Source organism: Carlito syrichta, unplaced genomic scaffold, assembly GCF_000164805.1.
Source record: "Carlito syrichta isolate Samal-C Ts95f unplaced genomic scaffold, Tarsius_syrichta-2.0.1 Scaffold313018, whole genome shotgun sequence".
NCBI classification, from domain to species: Eukaryota; Metazoa; Chordata; class Mammalia; order Primates; family Tarsiidae; genus Carlito; species Carlito syrichta.
In genome coordinates this window covers 59413-78954 of record NW_007257114.1, presented here as the reverse complement: position 1 = coordinate 78954, position 19542 = coordinate 59413, and the positions used below count along the sequence as shown (strand labels likewise).

The 19542-nt window shown below is 35.5% G+C and overlaps 1 protein-coding gene across 1 annotated transcript in view; it reads right to left on the bottom strand.

The window, feature by feature from the left end:
• The window catches only part of FGF12 (fibroblast growth factor 12), a 233010-nt gene that overhangs the window by 194589 nt on the left and 18879 nt on the right, over nucleotides 1–19542 (bottom strand). Inside the window, exon 3 of the mRNA XM_008070123.2 lies at nucleotides 1550–1653. Within this exon, the coding sequence (XP_008068314.2) occupies nucleotides 1550–1653 (104 nt within the window). The remainder of the gene's footprint in view (nucleotides 1–1549; nucleotides 1654–19542) is intronic.

Genomic DNA, 19542 nt, shown 5'->3' with positions numbered 1-19542 from the left:
ACTCACCTCAGCCTCCCAAAGGCGCAGGATTACAGGCTGAGCCACCCAGCCCGGCTATTTGTGGATAATTTTAGAGAGCTAGCAAATTATTTTTAGGGGAATAAAATGAGCTTAAAGAACATACAATGGCTTGGGACAAAGACTATTGGGCCCGCAGAGTAGACTACAATTTGTGACTTCAGTCTTTCTTCCTGCGATAGGAATTCAACTAATGAAATCTCAGGAAAGAGGCCAGAGTAATTGTTTTACTCTGTGATAGGTTCAAAATTTAGGCAGATAAGGGAATTTCAGAGAATATTTTCATCCCGTGCTTTGGGAGAAACAGAGAGTTGAGATATGGGTAGGTTGGGTGGCAAGGGGTCCGGAGATCTTGTGGCATCTTCTCCTGGACAGCATGTTAAAGCATCATTATTTTGGGGTATCAGGTTCTAAGTCCAGCATGACAGAGACGTATTTAATTGAATATTGAAATAGCCTAATAAAAACAGTTCAATAATTAATTTAGAATATAGTAGGCATAAATAACTTCTTAAATAGCCTTGTATTATTTACTGAAATCACAGAGAGTAATAGTGGAAATCTAAACCATGATTTTCAAGAATTTTTTTCATAAACTACAAATAGCCAACTCCATTACAGGAAATCAGAAATTCTGTACACACACACACACACACACACACACACGCACAACATTCAGTGCAACCACATATTCTCAATGCATACATTATTATCTTGAGAGTGTGATAGGCATCAGAATACTGTTAACCACTTTAAAATATGTCAGTACTAAAAATGCAGTCACTATTGCTACCTAATTTTGCCAGTTTGGAATTTAAAAGAGACATTAGACAACATGGTGTCAAAGACTCTTATTTTAAAAGGCTAGAAAGTGAGCCAGAGAGGGGAAATGATTTGTCCAAAGGGATATCTAGATAGTAAGTGAAATGCAAATAAAACCCAAATATCCCTGTCCCTAATCCAAAGCTCATCCTATAAATTCATATTGTCTTTGAATTAAAGTTACTTCAAGAATCTGACATATTATATACTACACAGCCTTATTAAATGCAAACAAAACCACAATCTGCTCTGAATGTTTTTCCTCCACAATAGGACAGAGAAAATTCTAAGATAAATTAAAGAATTTCTGTTCCTAAGATATCCCTTGTGTTTAAGGAAAGGTAACAAGTGAAAGGAGAAATGTCTTACTTCTTGAATTAAACAGAAAGATAAAATTCAAAAGATAGAATACCCTCTAGAAGTGAAAGCTAGACACAGAGAATTTATATTGCATGGAGATTAACTTTTCCTTTCTCATTCAATACAACAGTATCAACTTTCTAAATTATAAAACCCTCATAATAATCCTGAAAAATTAGATCACAAAATATCAAATGACTTCAACTTCTAAATTTTCTTCCCTAAAATAATGGTTACTTCATTACCTCAGCGACTGTTTGCGTGCGCGCGCACAGACACACACACACACACACACACACACACACACACACACACACACACACACACACACACACTACAAGGTACTTACTGAACTGTAGAGATAGCCTTCACCATTCATGGCCACATAGAGGCTGGCTTTCACCCCTTGGATGGCCACCACACGCAGGCCCACAGGAATTAGATTGAAAAGAGCTAGATATGCAAAAAAAAGAAGAAGAAGACAGAGAGGAGAGAATCAGTGCCCTTTTTAATAAATTACCTCGTTTCTTACAATAATTATTTTGAGAAGTAAAATCTATTAATTGAAATTTGTAGGGAAAAGAAAAGAGGAAGAAAGACAGAAAAGGCCTAAAAATGCAGAGAACTGACTTGACTCTAAACCACTATAAATCACCTAATAACTTCAGGTAAGTTACATAAACTCATCTGTAGCAAAGGGGTTAACTTAGAGGGTCTCTAAGGCCCCCAAATGTGTCTAGGAGTCCAGTATCTCTGCTCCACAAAATGAACACATACTCAAACAGTATAAGATCACTTTCTTCTAACAAACAAAGTGAACCAAAAATTTCTCTACAGTAGAAAATATGATTGTAGTCACAAGGAATAATAAAATATAATATTTAAAGCATGTGCCAGAAATTCTTATTTTCAATCATTTCCCCTGTGGTCCTTGAACATTGTCTTGAACACTGATGAATGCAAAATTCCTCTCATCGATAGTAACATTGGGAGCAAAGTTTTTTCTTGATAATTCAATTTTTCACGTATAACTGAGGATAGATAAATAGATGGAGAGAGATGATTGATAGATATTTTAAGCTGTAATGGACATATTTTATATTGAGGGAAAAATATATATGCTCAAAATTATTAAAAATTAATTTGGAAAATTTAAACCAACATTCTAAGATGAAAAAGGAATGTGCTTGTAGTCTTTAAATATTTGAGTTGCTCATCATTCAAAATACCAATAGTATATTCACTTAAAGAAGGAATTCACGCATCAAGAAAAAGATAAGATAATCTATTTTTCTCCTGATAGTGTATTTCTATGAATTACATATCCTTGGCACTACTCCAGTTACTTTGAGATTACAAAATGAGCATAAGCAGAAAACGCTGCCCCCAACCTGACACAATTTATATTACATATAGACTAAAAACAATCATATAGTTAGGGACTATAGATGGTAACATGGATATTAGTGAAATATCTCGTGACTGCATGCATAAAAGAATATCTCAACAGTTCACTTTAATATCCTGACTTAATTAGAAGTTCTTATCCAGCTTTTCTCTGATAAAATTTCTACTAGTTCCTCGCTTCTCAGTTTTGAATATATAAGATACACTTAAATTAACCTGAAGGTTACCATTATTTAGGAATGCCTCTATGTTTCTGGGATTCTTTCAACCTGAGATAGTAAGCTAAACACACATGTACACAAACACACACGCACACATGTATGTATTTTTTTGACTTTCAGTCAGATGTTCAACTGAGAGTTGAAAGGATCAAGTGACATAAGTTTAGCATTGCAGAATTCAATTCCTAGCTGTGACAGTGGATCAGTCTCTTTGCCTTTTAGAACCTCTTTCCTCATTTGTCATGAAAATTGAGACTAGATTTTAGTAGTTGCTTATGGATTAATTGTTGGCTTAATTTACATCTGAACTAGTTTTAGTTCTTCCTATATTCTTACCATTGTCCTTGTGCTACTGAAATAACTTAAGAAATACAAAACCTTAAAGTCTAGTTGGGGAGAAAAAGCTAAGACATATGGAATAATCTGATACAGTGTATAATTTACTTCTATAATTAAATGTAATATATGCATTCTATTTATATTCTCTATGTTACAGAAGTTCAGGAAAATGGAAATTTTGTGTAGACTAAAGTATTCATGGAATGCCTCACACAGAAGATGGAACCTGAGCTGACACTTAAAGAATGGACAGAAGTTGAGAAAGCCAAGAAAAGAAGACATCTTTGTGGGGCAGGAAATTAGGAATTTTGTAGAGTAATGTGTGTATGCAGGAAGGAATTGGCGAATGAAAGGATATGACTTATATTGGGAAGAAATGAGAAAGAACATCATTCAAATAAAGTAAATATAAATAACTGAGGGTCTGTTACTCTAATCTTAGAGATCTAGACTTTACCAAATAGGCAACAAGATGTCTGACACATTAAAAACTGGAGCAGCAACACAGTTTATATGAGTGTGAGAGATTTTCAGACAACATAGTTTTTAAACTTACCACTCAGGTACATGATTTTGAGCAATTCATTTAACCTCTCTGACTTAGTTTTCCTATCTGTAAAATGAGCATAATAATCCTTACTGCACAGACTAAATGCATTATCATGTTCCCGAAAGTGATTTATAAACAGAGATATCTCCTTTCCCTTTAAGAGTTATTTGTTATTAATGTCTGATCCTTCTGCTTGTCAAATATGATTACTATAAAGTTGTTGTAAAAACTGACATGTTGCCTCAGTAATATCTTTTTGAGTTTATATTCAGCAGTTTGCTTAATGTTTTAAAAGATAACACTTTATATTTGTGCAACATTAATTTTCAAAGTACTGATACAGTCACTAATTGCAGCTGATCCTTAACCATAAATGCTATGAAGAATGTAGGATAGAATGATAACTTTGATATTTAGAAGGACAAAGAGAATTCTAGAAAAAACCAGGGGAATGAATCTAAGCAAAGATTTTCTAGCTCTCTAATGTGATTACCTGTCTAAAATACTGTATTTCCTTCTTTTGTTCTTTTAAGTTTAAATCCACCTTTCAATACATTTTCATAAACTAGTAGACGATTTAGTTATGTTTCCCTACAGCTAGATGTAGCTCCTACAGACTCAGTACTGACCAATGAGACATAGTCAGACAGATCTTTACAGCTTGAAAAATCTTAAAGACAGCTTATAGACGAAAAATCTTAAAGACAGCTTATAGACATCCCTTGCCTCTTTTCTCAACCCATTACTTTATTGCTGTTTGGATGGGGATATGATAGCTGGATTGTCTCAGATCATGAAAACATGGGCAATTCCCTAGTGAGTGGTGGCGGCGGAGCTGGAAGGAGCTGGGTCCCTGAGAGCTTTGCGGAGCAATGGCACCAGGCCAACATTCAATTACCAGGTCTGGCTTTTACGTGAGAAAATAAGTCCTTGTTATTTTAGTCTGTACAATGCAGAGCCAGCCCTAATCCTAAGTGATAGAAATGGCAAAAAAAAGTAGAATTAACATGCTAGTTACAAATGAAATGCACAGTGCTTATACATTGTGAGTAAAAGCAGTTACTGGAAAATATTCAGTTCAGTGACAGTTCCTGTGAGAAAGAGTAAAGACCTTCCAGGACAGATGCTAAGAACATTGGTTTATATAGCTGAAGCAGAAGAAAAAAAGTAATTATAGAGCTTTTTCTATGTGAGAAATGAGATAAACCTGCTAAAGCTAAGCAAGGACACAAACAAGAAACATGTGTGAAAGCTTTATATGAACCCCAAGGTGCTGATAGCTTTTAGATAGTAAGCTTTCAAAGACGTTTAAAGTCCGTTAAAAAGTCAGTAAACAATTTGAAATGAGACCTCTTATTTGTAATAGCTAAAAACTGTTCTCTTTGGGAAGGTCCTCATATGTCTCCTGAAAAGTGACAAATGATTTACCCTTATCTATTATTTATCTATTATTTATCTTCATTGTGGTGCACTCTGGCTCCAGCTCACAAGAGCCCTTTTGCTATTGGGTGATAATTCCTCCTGAGTGTCTAGTCTTCCTCTTCATCTTCAAAACCACTGCCCTAACTCACGGCAGCTCAACTCCACCTGTTCTTCAGGTCCCTCGAAGCCACTTATGTCATTTCTCTGCTTATAGCCTGTAGTAATTTCTCTGTCTCCATCATCCTTTACAATCTGGCTCCAACCTACCTTTCTAGTTTCTCACTTGTCACCCATTCCATCCATTGTAACTGGCTTCATTGAGCTTTTTGCCATTTCTGAAGTTCCTCCTTGATCTTTAATGAGACTGAAGTTTGTCCTCTACATCTTTTGGGGAAGTCTATCTTCCCACTTCTAAATTTGTCAATTCTTACTGTTTCAACTGCATTATTGAACTCCCCCTGAGTCTGGCCCAAATCCTTCAGAGATAATACTTTCCTTTTTCAGAAGGCTTATGTCAGTGAATATTTCTACAATGGCATTTGGAACACGATTTTAGAGTTGCTTCTTTATTCTCTGTCTACATCCCTACAATCCAAGACTCTTGAGGGGGATCTCTACCATGCCGAGTTCAGTTACATGTGCACAGCTTATATTAAATAAATGTTATTGATTATAAGGGTCAAAAAAAAATATTTCCAGGAACTTAGGTTTCCTTATTGGGATGAAAATGGTTTTTAAGATGAAAATAAAATTAAAAAGCTTAAAGCATCTCAGCCTGATATTCAAGTTTATGTATATAACGCATTTCTGCTACATGGCACTTTTACTCTAATGTCTTTATTTACTGCTTCTAGAAGTTTGATCTTCCTCCACTTACCTTCTAAACTCTGTACTTTTGCTAACTTAGTTCCCTCTGCTTGGAATATCACTTTCTCTATATCTTAACACTGAAATCCCTGACACACTCTAAATGACACACCAAATGCCGAGTGCTTTCTTTCACTTCTTAGCTGCCCTATTCCTGAATCTATATTTATCACAAAGACTATATTTATCACAATTTATAGTAGTATTGCTTTAAAAAATCTGCAGTATGGGGGATGAGAGAGAGAGAGAGAGAAACACAAATATGCAGGATAGTAAGCAGTCTATGTATATTAAGTATCCCAGTAAACACTTGCTAAATAAAAACTGCAGTTACATGCCACATGGAGTCCAAGTTTTTAATCTGACAATCAGGGATTTTCTCAATCCTGACCTATTTGAAAGGAGTATCTCATTCTAATTTTTTTTTTTGTAAAGTTGACTCATATTTTGAATAATGAAATAACAGAGCTAGTGCTCTTGGGATCTACAAACCAAATTCAATTCTAAAACTACATGGAAAAAAGGTATGTAAAAAGATAATGAAGAAAAGGAATAGTCTCTTTAGCAAATTGTGTTGGGAAAATGGATAGTCACATGAAAAAGAATGAACTTCTACCCTACACCATACACAAAAATCAACTCAAAATAGATTAAAGATTTGAATGTGAGACCTAAAACTATAAAACTTCCAGAAGAAAATTAGGGGAAAGACTTGACGTTGGGCTTAGTAATGATTTATTTCTTGGATGTGACACCAAAAGCACAGGTAACAAAAGCAAACATCATAAGTGGAGCTATGTCAGACTAAAAGGCTTCTGCATAGCACAGGAAACAACAGAATGGCAAGGCAACCTATGGAATGGGAGCATATATTTGCAAACTGTATATCCGATAAGAGGTTAATATTCAAAATATATAAAAATCTCCTACAACACAACAGAAAATAATTTTAAATGGGCAAAGGACTTAAAGAGATATTTCTCTAAAAGGATATACAAATGGCTAACAATTATATGACAAGATGCTCCCTATCACTAAATATCAAATAACTGTGAGCTGTGAAGCTAAAACAAACATTTCCAAGTTATAAAAAAAGATCAATTTTGATAAATCATGATATAGAAAAGAGTGATTATTATATTTTTCCTATAAAAATGTATTATAAAATCATCATCATATGGAAAGATACTTAAAGATTATATATCCAAAATAATGGAAAGAAAATTTACAGGCTTGCAATTACCAGGTAACTAATTTAAGTATTTTATTATTTTTTCTGAATTTATCATCTTTGTGGTAGTTTCAACCTCTGAAAATTTAAAGTTTCATGATTTATTTTCTCACTCTAAATACTCACTTTTGCATCTAATTTTAATTTCATTGTTACATTTATTTATTTCCAGGGGGTACTAAAAATCAGATAAGCTTTAGACGTACAAAACCTAAGTCAGTCTCAGGCTGAAATTTAAGTGGAAGGAGAGGATGAGAGAATTACAAATGAGAAAGAAAAAACTAGAGAGATTACATTCATATAATGACTACTTTTTTTCCAGGCTTCATGCTAGACTTCATGCAATGCAAAATGTCATTTTATTACAAACTCAGTGTTTGACTACTAGGCATCATTTCACATTACATAAAATGGGAGTCTTGGTAGGATTTACAGGATTTCTTTTGGGGGTGCAAAGTGAATAAATGGAGGAATCGAAAAGTGCCACCCTAAACTGTGATGTTAGACTCTGGCCTGAGTGAGTTGAACTCACATATAGCACCTGTAAATACCTCTATAATCTCCTTGATTTAGAAGTCATTCATTCTTCCCATAAATATTTATTGAGCACTTGCTATATGCCAAAAGGCATGCTTGAACTAAGAAAGTGATGAACCTACCAAATGGGGCCCCTGGTGAATACACCTTCAGCTGTAACTCCTACTGAGACTCCCATTATTGTAAGGGCAAGTTGAAGGCACTTTTATAATTACCCCTTATGCCAAAGCATGGTATTTTGGTCTTAGAAGTTGCTATTAACTACTTGCTTAATAAATAAATGAATCAGCAGTAGTTTCTCTTTAACGATGTTTATTCATAGCTTTCCTAGTCATGTTTTCATAATTAAGCATGCAAGAAAAAATTGGGGATCATATTTACAACACATAATACACTCAAATACAGATTCTAAAAGGAAAGCAAGAAAACCCATATGGTACAAAGCCTGAGATGGCAGAATCATAGGATGCACGGTGCTGGTGTATGTGTGTGTGCATGTGTGTAGGGTGACTCAGGGTTGGAGGAGATGAAGAGGACGGAAGGAGTTCGGGGAATCTTTTACAACTGAGACATTAAACATATTGTCAAATGAAATTGGACCAGGAAAAATGTCCTTGGTAAAAGTGCTATGTTCTATCCACTTAATTTCTGTCTATTATCCACACCAGGTTATTTCAGTAATAAAAAGGTAACAATAAATCCAGAACAGATAAGAAAACAATGTGGCAATCAATGAAGATGCAAAAAAGAGAAGAAAAGAAAGAGGGGGAGAGAAAGAGGAGGGAGGGAAGGGAGAAAAAAGTTCATTCAGTATCTTCTCAAAGAACTTGTAAGCACAGACTCCTTATTACTTGTAATGAAGAAAAGGGATTAAAGAGTGCAGATGTATTTTAAAATTTTGTGTTTATTTTGTGGAATGGGCAATGAAAAAAAACCATCTTATGACTCCTTACAAACCCAGTGGAAACTATGAGAGAGAATGGAGATATTTGGGTTTATAATCTGTACATTTTCTATGCCATATTCCCTTGAAAATTAACATCATTTTCCATATCTCAAGATGTTCTCAACAAATATATGAATAAGATCGTATCCTTCAAAATCTTAACCTAAAATTAAGTTGGCACCAGTTTATTTACTCCTATAATCCTACAGTCTCCTATAATAATATTTTTAATTATAATCTTTAGAATAGTATTTGCAGGCCACTCAGTTGTTTTTTTTCTTAGTAATGAAATTAATTTTTTCTTTTTTTATGATTTATTAAGTCAATTGACTTAAGTCAATTTTGTTTTCAATTCAAGGCATTTATTCTGTTTATGACTTCATCTGTAAGAAAATTACAATAAAGATTTCTATTAAGGTAAAAAAAAAAAGATGTGCTTTTCTTCATCCTCTTCTCCTTCTCCACATCCTACTCCTTCTTCTTCCTACTTGTTTTTTAAATACTTTATACTATAAACATACATTGCTTCTGCAATAAGAAAATATTCATTTTACATTTTATTTATTTTATTTATTTATTTTTTATTATGATATTGTGGGGTACAGTCAAGGGTTAGGTATACAAATAGGTTTCATTCAGGCACCCTTGTTGATAAGAGGTGTTTCCCCGTCCCCAGACAGATATTTGCTATCGTTAATCCCATCTCCCTCCCCGCCCCCCATAGTTTCCCACTGTTGTCAGTCATTTTCTTATAGTATTACATTGGATGTTCAAGGTCCATTATATGAGTGAAAACATGTGATACTCGGATCTTTGTTTCTGTGAGAGGTCACTCAGTATTATAGACTCTAGTTCCATCCAGGTTGCTGCGAAATTCATGATTTTGTTCTTTTTTATGGCTGCATAGTATTCCATCGTGTATATGTACCACATTTTTTAATCCAGTCCTCTTTTGATGGGAAGCAGTCAATTCTTTTAGCATTTACTTAGGTCATTTACTTAAGTCAATTCTTCACCCTCTCCATTTTCAATAGGAAAACGCTATTTTGAAATATCCAGCAAAACAGGAGATGGTCTGAGCTCTTAAATTTTTCAGTACAAAAGTGGTTATATAATGCATGATACAACAGAATGTTCATCAGGAAAATTAGGTACTCTTTTCACCCTAATTCCACAACATTGTATACACAGCACTTATCATGTGGCATCTTCATATTTATGTTTGCCTAAGTTTTACTACAAACTAGGAAGTCTTTGAGTATGAAATATGTTTTTGTTTTGTTTATTTTGCAACCAGAGTACATTGCACAGTACAAGTCTACACAATTGTTACGGAATTTAACTCTCTAAAACGTCATTTCTTATAGAAATTAAGAGACATATGGGAATCTTCCTATTCCTTTAGCTTTTAAGTCAAGAAAACAAGACTGGAGTGGCAACTGAACTTTAGTCCAGGGAACACAGCTTCAGGTCATGAACCTTAGTTCAAAAGTCAAATAGCCTTGGCCAGGCTTGGTGGCTCAACCCGTAATCCCAGCACTTTGGAAGGCTGAGGCGAGTGGATTGCCTTAGCCCACGGGTCCAAGTCCAGCCTGGGCAACTTGGCCAGACCTGTCTCTACAATAAAACCAAAACAGCCGGTGCGGTAGCGTGCACCTGTAGTTTCGGCTACTTGGAAGGCTGAGGTGGAAGGATCGCCAGAGCCCAGCAGGTCGAGGCTGTGGTGGCCGGGAGCATGCCACTTCACTCCATCCAGCCTGGGCAACGGAGTGAAATGCCAACTCAAAAAAATAAATAAATAAATTTAATAGTCTTGCCGCCTTGGAGACTCCAAATAATTCAACTTCTGTAAGCATTTCTTTATTCTGAATGTTTTGCTGATTATTATGACAACAAATTAAGATAATAACAGAAGAACCACTTTTTAAACCATAAATGATACAAAGTATCACTACTGGTGGTGTTTGTTGTTTGTATATCTCCAAATCTAAAGTTTTCATAGTGAAGGTAAGGAGGCTGGAGGCTGGTGATCATGACTTCTATTTCAACTTAAATTTCTTAAAATGTCATGTGAGGAAAAAAAGCAATATATTTCACCTTATATTACTGAAGATCCTGTAAGCAAAACTATGGGTTTAAAAGAAAATACTAAAAAGAATGTAAAAAGTCAACATATTTAAGCTATATTGACTCAGTGCTTTTAATATGAGGCCCTACTTTATAAACAATCGGTCAAATAATCCAACTGACTGATATATTTTCCCTACCAAATGTACTGACTTATGGAACTGAATAGTGGTTTGGGACCTAGAGACCAAAATTTTTCTTTTAAGCACTGACAGCATGCATTGTGGGTTTTCAGCATAGTAAAAATGAGCAACATTCTGATCTCTTTCCTTGACAAAAGCTAGTAGAAATGTTTGCCTTAAATCTAGTAGACATTCTGCCATTGGTTTTTAAAGCTGGTAATATCATATAACCTTTTCTATGATACTTCAAAGATGTTCAAAATCTTGCATAATTAACAAGTCGATTCAACGTGACTCTCTTTTTTCTTTAAGATGAAAAATGAAGCATATCACTATCAATAATGAAAGCAAATACCCATCATTACTCTTCCTCTGCAGGCATTTATCATACACAGACTTGTCTCATAGCCCATTTGAATTTGTGAACAGCACAGGTGTCAGTCCATGAGATCAATGGGCAAAAACATCCTCAAGGAAATCTTTGCATTTTTTAAACCTTTTAGATCTGCATCTTCCACAAATCTTTCATCAAACACTATGCTGCCAAAATCAATACTACAGCCTATTAAATTTATTCATCACATGTATTTCAGACATTGCACTAGGTACTTGTAATGTAGTGATGAAAAAGACACTGCCATCATGGTAGTTAAAAGTCTAGAATAGAAAAAAAAAAACTCCACATGTGTACTATGTCTGTCTTTACAGATCAGGAAATTGGTGTTCAAAGACGTTGTTTTCTCAAAGTTATAAAATCAGCTGGTGGAAACCTAAGGTGTGAACCTAGGTTCTCATGACTATAAAACTTTAAAATGCAATGGCTCTTAAGAAATAAAACTCTCACAAGCATAATTCTAGTAGTTGTAAGAAAGTGAAAAAAGCTATAATAAAGAAATGTGAATGCCATATAAAGAATTTTTCAACCAATCAGAACCATCCAACTCAGAAGCTTTCGTTCTTCTTAGTTTAAAAATACCCCAGACAGCCGGGCTCGGTGGCTCAGCCTGTAATCCCGCGCCTTTGGGAGGCTGAGGTGAGTGGATTGCATGAGTCCGCGGGTTCGATACCCGCCTGGGCAGCGAGACCTTCATCTCTACAATAAATCAAAAAATCAGCCGGGCGTGGTAGCCCATGCCTGTAATTCCGGTTACTCGGAAGGCTGAGGCGGAAGGATCCCCGGAGCCCAGCAGGTCGAGGCTGCGGTGGCCGGGAGCGGCCCCTGCACTCCAGTTTGGGGGACAGAGTGAGACTCCAACTCAAAAAAAAAAAAAAAAAAAAAAAAAAAAAAAAATACCCCAGACAACCTCTGTGGACAACCGTGTGGTAAGTCCTAAAAGATCTAAAAATCAACCTTCCATATGATTCTGCAATCCCTCTGCTGGGAATATACCCAGAGGAATTCATATTCACTCTATGAAAAAGATACCTGCACATGCATGTTTATTACAGCATTATTCACAATAGCAAAAACATGAAACCAACAGTGTTGCCCATCAAAAGTGGACTAGATAAAAAAATGTGGAACATATACACAATGGAATATTATACGGTCATAAAGAAGGACAGACTTATGAACTTCACAGCAACTTGAATGGACTTAGAGTCTATAATACTGAGTGATTTATCACAAAAACAAAGAACTGAGTACCATATATTCTCACTCATAAGCGGATCCTGAACAATTATCATAACACTATAAGAAAGGGATTGGCAGTAGTGGGAAACTTCCAGGGGAGAGGGGACACATAACATCAATAAGGGTACCTGTTTTCAAACCAAGTGAAGTTGGGACCAAAGTGAGACCCAAATTTTACCTGTACAATGACCATTTGTATACTTAATCCTGAATGGTACTCCATAAATTTAAAATAAAATTTAAAAAATACCCCAGACAATACAAGCAATCTTATTTGAGTTGATTTAGATAAACTCAGTCAAAGCTTTATACTTCATTGTCATAAGTGCCAAAGCAGAAAAATATATCTGCCTCATTTAAAAAACATTAAGCATAGCCATAGAAAAAAATAAATAAAATGTGGAAAGATTTTCTTTAGAAATGAAGGGATAAACAACAGATTCGAAAAATAAAATAATGATTTTTTTCCTTAGTATTCTCTACCACAAAATCTCTCCTTCAACCATCTCTATTGTATTTTCTAGTTAGAAAATTTTTCTGAAGCACCACATTTCACTCACTGCTAAATATCTTTCACTGGTTTCTCATTTCCTATAATATAATGTTTAAACTTCCCTAAGTGTCAGTTAGGCACTCTAAAATATTGCCCCATGATATTCCACACAATCTCTTTGCTTCTTGGAAATTAGTAGGTTAATTTTTCCTCAATATAGAAGGAGATTTCTCCCCTTCCTGATGTTGTGCCTCCTTATCTGAAATGCAGTTCTTAGCCTATGTATTCTGTTCCCATTCTTCAAGATTCAGTTTAAAACCAATCTTTGTTGAGCACCATGGCTTTTGGGGATCTCTCTGATGTCTGAAGTCTGATGATTCTTCTAATCACTTGATAATACTAGTGACACCTTGCATTACATTTTGTTTTATATTAAAATCCAACCTCTTCTGCTCTGGGAACAGAAGCTAGAAGGCAGGAACTTTACCAGATTCATTTTTGTAATCCAGTAACTAGAATGCAGTTGGCTCTCAATATGTTGGTATTAATGAAAATAAAGCATGCATATGGCAGGCATATGTAAAAACCCAATCATTTGGTTGTAGCTGCCTGAAACAAAGTCTTAAGAAGACAGCTGAAAGAGTTCCGGAATGTGATGAAAACACAGTATTACTTTTCAGAGAAAGCCATAACCGCTCAATCAATTTATTTTTTCCTTCTGTCTCCCATCTCAGTATGGCTCTCTCTATATAAATATTAATCTTTAAAATTAGGATTTCAGGTAATTTGATGTTTACTAGATGAATGCTAACCAGATAAGGCATATGCAGCTTTGTTTAAAGAAAAGAAAGAAAAAAAAAAAAAAAAAAGAACCCAACAATAATACCATGAGTTGTGACTAAGGCTAGGCATGCCCATATGCATAAAAGTGTTTTTTAAATTGTTAATTTTCACATATTGCTCAAGTAAGCAAAATTAAAAGTATTTAATTTTTCTAATGATCTCAGGCATGGTTTTCTTGTAATGTACTACACAATCTGTATTGATTACTCTGTCGGTATGATACATATTTAATACACATGTATTCCAAAGTGGAAAAAAAAAAGAAGAGAAAAAAGAAGACACCTGAAGCTAGACAACAATGAATGTTGGGAGAATTTAGTGACATCTGCCGTGGACACAGGAGGGGACAATTAAGCCATTGGTTTGCCAACTCCAGCTAAAGGACCTCATTTTATAAAAAAAATACCATGAAACATTTCATAAAAGAACAGCCATGATTTGCACTGTACTTTAAAATAAATAGCTTGCTATATGACTTTTTTTGAAGTTTTAATAATGCAAATTTTGAATGCAAATTTTAAAAACTGAAAAAAAATCTCTAGAGAGAATTTGTCTCAATGATCTACAAACTGCATAATGCACTCTTCTGAAAAGTATTTAAAAATTCTGATGTCCAGGCCACACCCATATCAACTAAATAAAAAATTCTGGAATTGAAGATGAACATTTTTTAAATTTCTCAAATGATTCCAATGTGCATCACTGATGAAAAACAATTTCATATTTAATAACCTGAGGGTGGTTCTAATTAGGTCCTAGGTTATACCAATTTTTATCAAACCTTACCAGTCAATGAACCAAACTTTGCTACTCAAAGTGTGGGCAGCATCAGCATCACTGGGAGACTATTGGAAAGGCCAATCTCAAGCCCTATCCAATAATAAATGAATCAAAATTTGCATTTTAACAATTGTAATTAATTGATTACAATGCCCTTAAAATTTGAGAAGCGTTGTACTATAGCAGTGGTTCTACAAGCGTGGCCTTGTGAACTTGTTAGAAATGTAAATTCACCAGCCCCTCTCCAGTTCTACTGACTCTAAAACAAAAACTATTCTAGAGAACTAATATATATGAGGGGAGTTCACTGTCTTTCTTTGCATTTTGGTAGGACTTTCCCTACTCAGATGAACAACAATGTCAAGAACTGAGAAAAGACCATTTTGTAATTGTGTTTCTTCCAACCTTTTCAGAGGGAAACCCAAAGTGTACTGGAGTTTAATCTTGTCTAAATTTGATCTAGGCTTAAAAAACTACAGAAACTGCAGATATGGTTCAAAAATGGTTTGTTACCCAATTTGACAAAGCTGTGCTCAAGTTCTCCATTTCCCCTGAAATTTGTCACACTTCAGCCAGCATAGATTTCTCCTGTTTAGACTTTCAAGGCACTTCTTCCATGAAGATAAATTTTATATTATCAACTTCAAGCCCCCACATACAATTCCAATTTTGCAGATGAGAAACTCTGGTTTCAAAGTGTTAAACTAATTGCCCAGGTTTATCCAGCAGGTAGGTGGAGAAATGCATTATAATATCCATGAGTGTCTCTCTCTAAAATCCTATGGGCTGTTCATAACACTACACTGCTTCCTGAAGTATGGGAGATGATCTTTGGTACATATTAAAGAACAATAAAGGCGATGTATTCTGCCAGTACCTAAGTAAGAGAGAATAAGAAGCAGTTCTCTTTTGGATATCTTTAAAAATTCAATTATAATACTATGGAATGCTGTACAGACATATTTTGACATGGGTACATGTTTCATATTCTGTCTCAAAGTCAGGGGAAGCAGATGTACTCAGCGCAACCTCACTAGTTCTTGGCTGGATGCCTGCTCAGTACCACTCCATCTAGGCTACTGAATAATACATGAAAATAAATATACATACACAAACACACACATCCTACATACCTCAAGCTTCTTAAATCAGATATATGATAAAGACAAGCAGATTATTTAAGATCTTTAAAATGTTTTACTATATTTCAAAAAATGCTTTCATTTACATTTTAAACATATCCAACATATTGAAGAAAAGTCCTTGCAAGTTCAATGTTTAGCCTGTCTAAAGTAAACCATCATAATATTTTATAACTAAATCATATTCCCTTCTTAATGCTTTTTTAAAATGTTGGCAGAAGAATGCAGAGGTATGATTTAAGAGAATGTTTATTTTGCACTGGGAAATATAAGCTAGGGAAGAGAAATTGGAGATATAGTGTAAACTGGGTAAAAGTACTAACTCTGGAAGTAAACTTGCTGAGTTCAAATTCTGGGTCCCTCATTTAATATTTGTGTGGCCTTGGGCTAATTAGTTAAACTTCCTGTGCCTCTATTTACACATCTTAAAAACAGAAATAATTATAATATCTGCCTTAAAGGATTGTTATAAGACTTAAATGAGCAAAATTTATAAAATTTTCATACCTGTGTTAAACAAAGAAAATGTTCAGTAAATATTATTTACTATTATCTAATATGTCCCAAAGTCATAGATTAAGAATTTATGCTTGTCACATAGATAACCATTTTATTATCCAAGTCCTTCATTGAAAATATATAGTTCTTGATCAAAACCCCAAGTGCCCATGCCATAAGAGATAAGATAGACAAATGGGACCTCATCAAACTAACAAGCTTCTACAGAACCAAAGAAACCATCAAGAGAATGGGGAGACAGCTCACAGATTCAGAAAAAATATTTGCCAACTGTGTATCTGACTAAGGCCTAAAATATCTAGAATCTACAAGGAACTCAAATGTGCCAAAAAGAAAAAAAAAATAGCCCCATTACAAAGTAGGCAAAAGACATAAATAGACACGTCTCAAAAGAAGACATATGAGCAGCCAACAGATACATGAAAACATGCTCAGCCTCACTAGTCATCAAAGAAATGTAAATTAAGACCACACTGAGATACCACCTAATTCCAGTCAAGATGACCATCATCAATAACTAAAAAAAAAAAAAAAAAAAAAAAAAAAGATGCTGGAGAAGATGCAGAGAAAGGGAACACTTCTACACCGTTGGTGTGAGTGTAAACTAGTAAAACCTCCATGGAAAACAGTGTGATGATTCCTAAAAGATCTAAACATTGACCTTCCCTACCACCTGCAATCCCCCTGCTAGGAATATACCCAGAGGAACTCAAATCACTCTATGAAAAAAAACCTGAACACACATGTTTATTGCAGCATTATACACAATAGCAAGAACATGAAACCAATCATGCTGCCCATCAAAAGTGGATTGGATAAAAATAATGTAGTACATATATGTGATGGAATATTATGCAGCCATAAAGAAGGACAAAATTATGAACTTCACAGCATCTTGGATGGACTTAGAGTCTATAATACTGAATTTTCTAATGCAGAAACAAGAACTGTGTACCACATGTTCTCACTCATAAGTGGACCTTGAACAACTATCACAATAATATAAGAAAGGGATTGGCAGTAGTGGGAAACTGCCAGGGGAAGTAGGGGCACACCTTATCAACAAGAGTAGCTGCATAATGAACATAACATAACATAACTCTGAATAGTTCCCCACACCTTCAGAATAAAATTTTTTAAAAAAACCATATTTTTAATTTTAATATTGTGGAGTACAGTTAAAGGTTAGGTATACAAATATGCTTCGTTCAGGCACCCTTATTGATAAGGGGTGTCTCCCCATCCCCAGACAATATTGACTACATTAATCCCACCTCCCTTCCCCTCTCTCCCCCGCCCATAGTTTCCCACCACTGTCAATCCTTTTCGTATATTATTACGATAGATGTTCAAGGTCCACTATATGAGTGAGAACATGTGATACTCAGATCTTTGTTTCTGTGAGAGGTGACTCAGTATTATAGACTCTAGTTCCATTGCTGTGAAGTTCATAATTTTGTTCTTTTTTATGGCTGCATAGTATTCCGTTGTGTATATATACAACATTTTTAAAATCCAGTCCTTTTTATTTATTTATTTATTTTTTTTATGAGTTGGAGTCTCACTCTGTCGCCCAGACTGGAGTGCAGTGACCACTCCCAGCCACCGCAGCCTCGACCTGATGGGCTCTGGCGATCCTTCCGCCTCAGCCTTCCAAGTAGCTCGAACTACAGGTGCACACTACCACGCCCGGCTAATTTTTTTGATTTATTGTAGAGATGAGGTCTCACCAAGTTGCCCAGGCAGTTCTCAGACGCGCGGGCTCAGGCAATCCACTCACCTCAGCCTCCCAAAGGCACGGGATTACAGGCTGAGCCACAGAGTTCGGCTAAATCCAGTCCTCTTTTGATGGACAGCATGGTTGGGTCCAGGTTCTTGTAATTGTGAACAATGCTGTGATAAACATATATGTGCAGGTATCTTTTTTTATAGAGTGATTTGAGTTCTTCAGGGTATATTCACACTAGGGGGATTGCGAAGTCATATGGGAGGTAGATATTTAGAGCTTTTAGGAATCGCCACACTGTTTTCCACAGAGGTTGCACTAGTTTGCACTCCCACCAACAGTGTAGAAGTGTTCCCTTTTCACTGCACCCTCTCCGGCAACTGTTATTTTTTGGGTTATTGATAATTGCCATTCTAACTGGAGTTAGGTGATATCTCAGTGTGGTTTTGATTTGCATCTCCTTGATGATTAGTGAGGTTGAACATTTCTTCATATGTCTCTTGGCTGCTCAGATGTCTTCCTTTCAGAAGTGTCTGTTCATTTCTTTTGCCCACTATATAATGAGGTTGTTTGTTTTTTTCTTTTCAGCACATTTGAGTTCCTTGTAGATCCAAGATGTTAAGCCTTTGTCAGATCTGGAGTTGGCAAATACTTTTTCCCAGTCTGTGGGCTGTCTCCCTGCTCTCTTGATCATTTCTTTGGCTTTGCAGAAGCTTGTCAGTTTAATGAGGTCCCACTTGTCTATCTTATCTCTTATGACCTGTGGGTTTCAGGTTTTGTTCAGGAATTGGATGCCAGTTCCAACTTCCATAAGGGTATGTCCTGCATTTTCTAAGGTTCTTATGGTTTGAGGTTCTAAATTTAGGTCTCTGATCCATTTAGAGTTCATTTTTGTGTGGGGGGATAGATAGGGGTCCTGTTTCAATCTTCTGCATGTGGTCAGCCAGTTTTCCCAGCACCATTTACTGAATAGGTTCTCCTCTTCCCAGTGGTAGTTGGTGGAGGCTTTGTCGAAGATGAGTTGGTTGAGAAATTGAGGTTTTGCTTCTGGAATCTCGATTCTATTCCATTGGTCTATATGCCTGTTCCTGTACCAATACCAAGTTGTTTTGATTATTGTAGCTTTATAGTAAAGTTTGAAGTCTGGTAGTGTGATACCTCCTGCTTTGTTTTTGTTGTTGTTGTTGTTGTTGTTGAGGATTGTTCTGGCTATTCTTGGTAGTTTGTCTTTCCATATGAATTCCTGTATTGTTTTTTTCTAGCTCTGAGAAGAATGTTGCTGGTACTCTGAGAAGAGTGTTGCTGGTAATTTGATGGGTATTGCATTAAATCTGTAGATTGCCTTAGGTAAGATGGACATCTTCACAATGTTGATTCTTCCAATCCATGAGTATGAGATATTTTTCCACTTGTTTGTGTCATCCTTGATTTCTT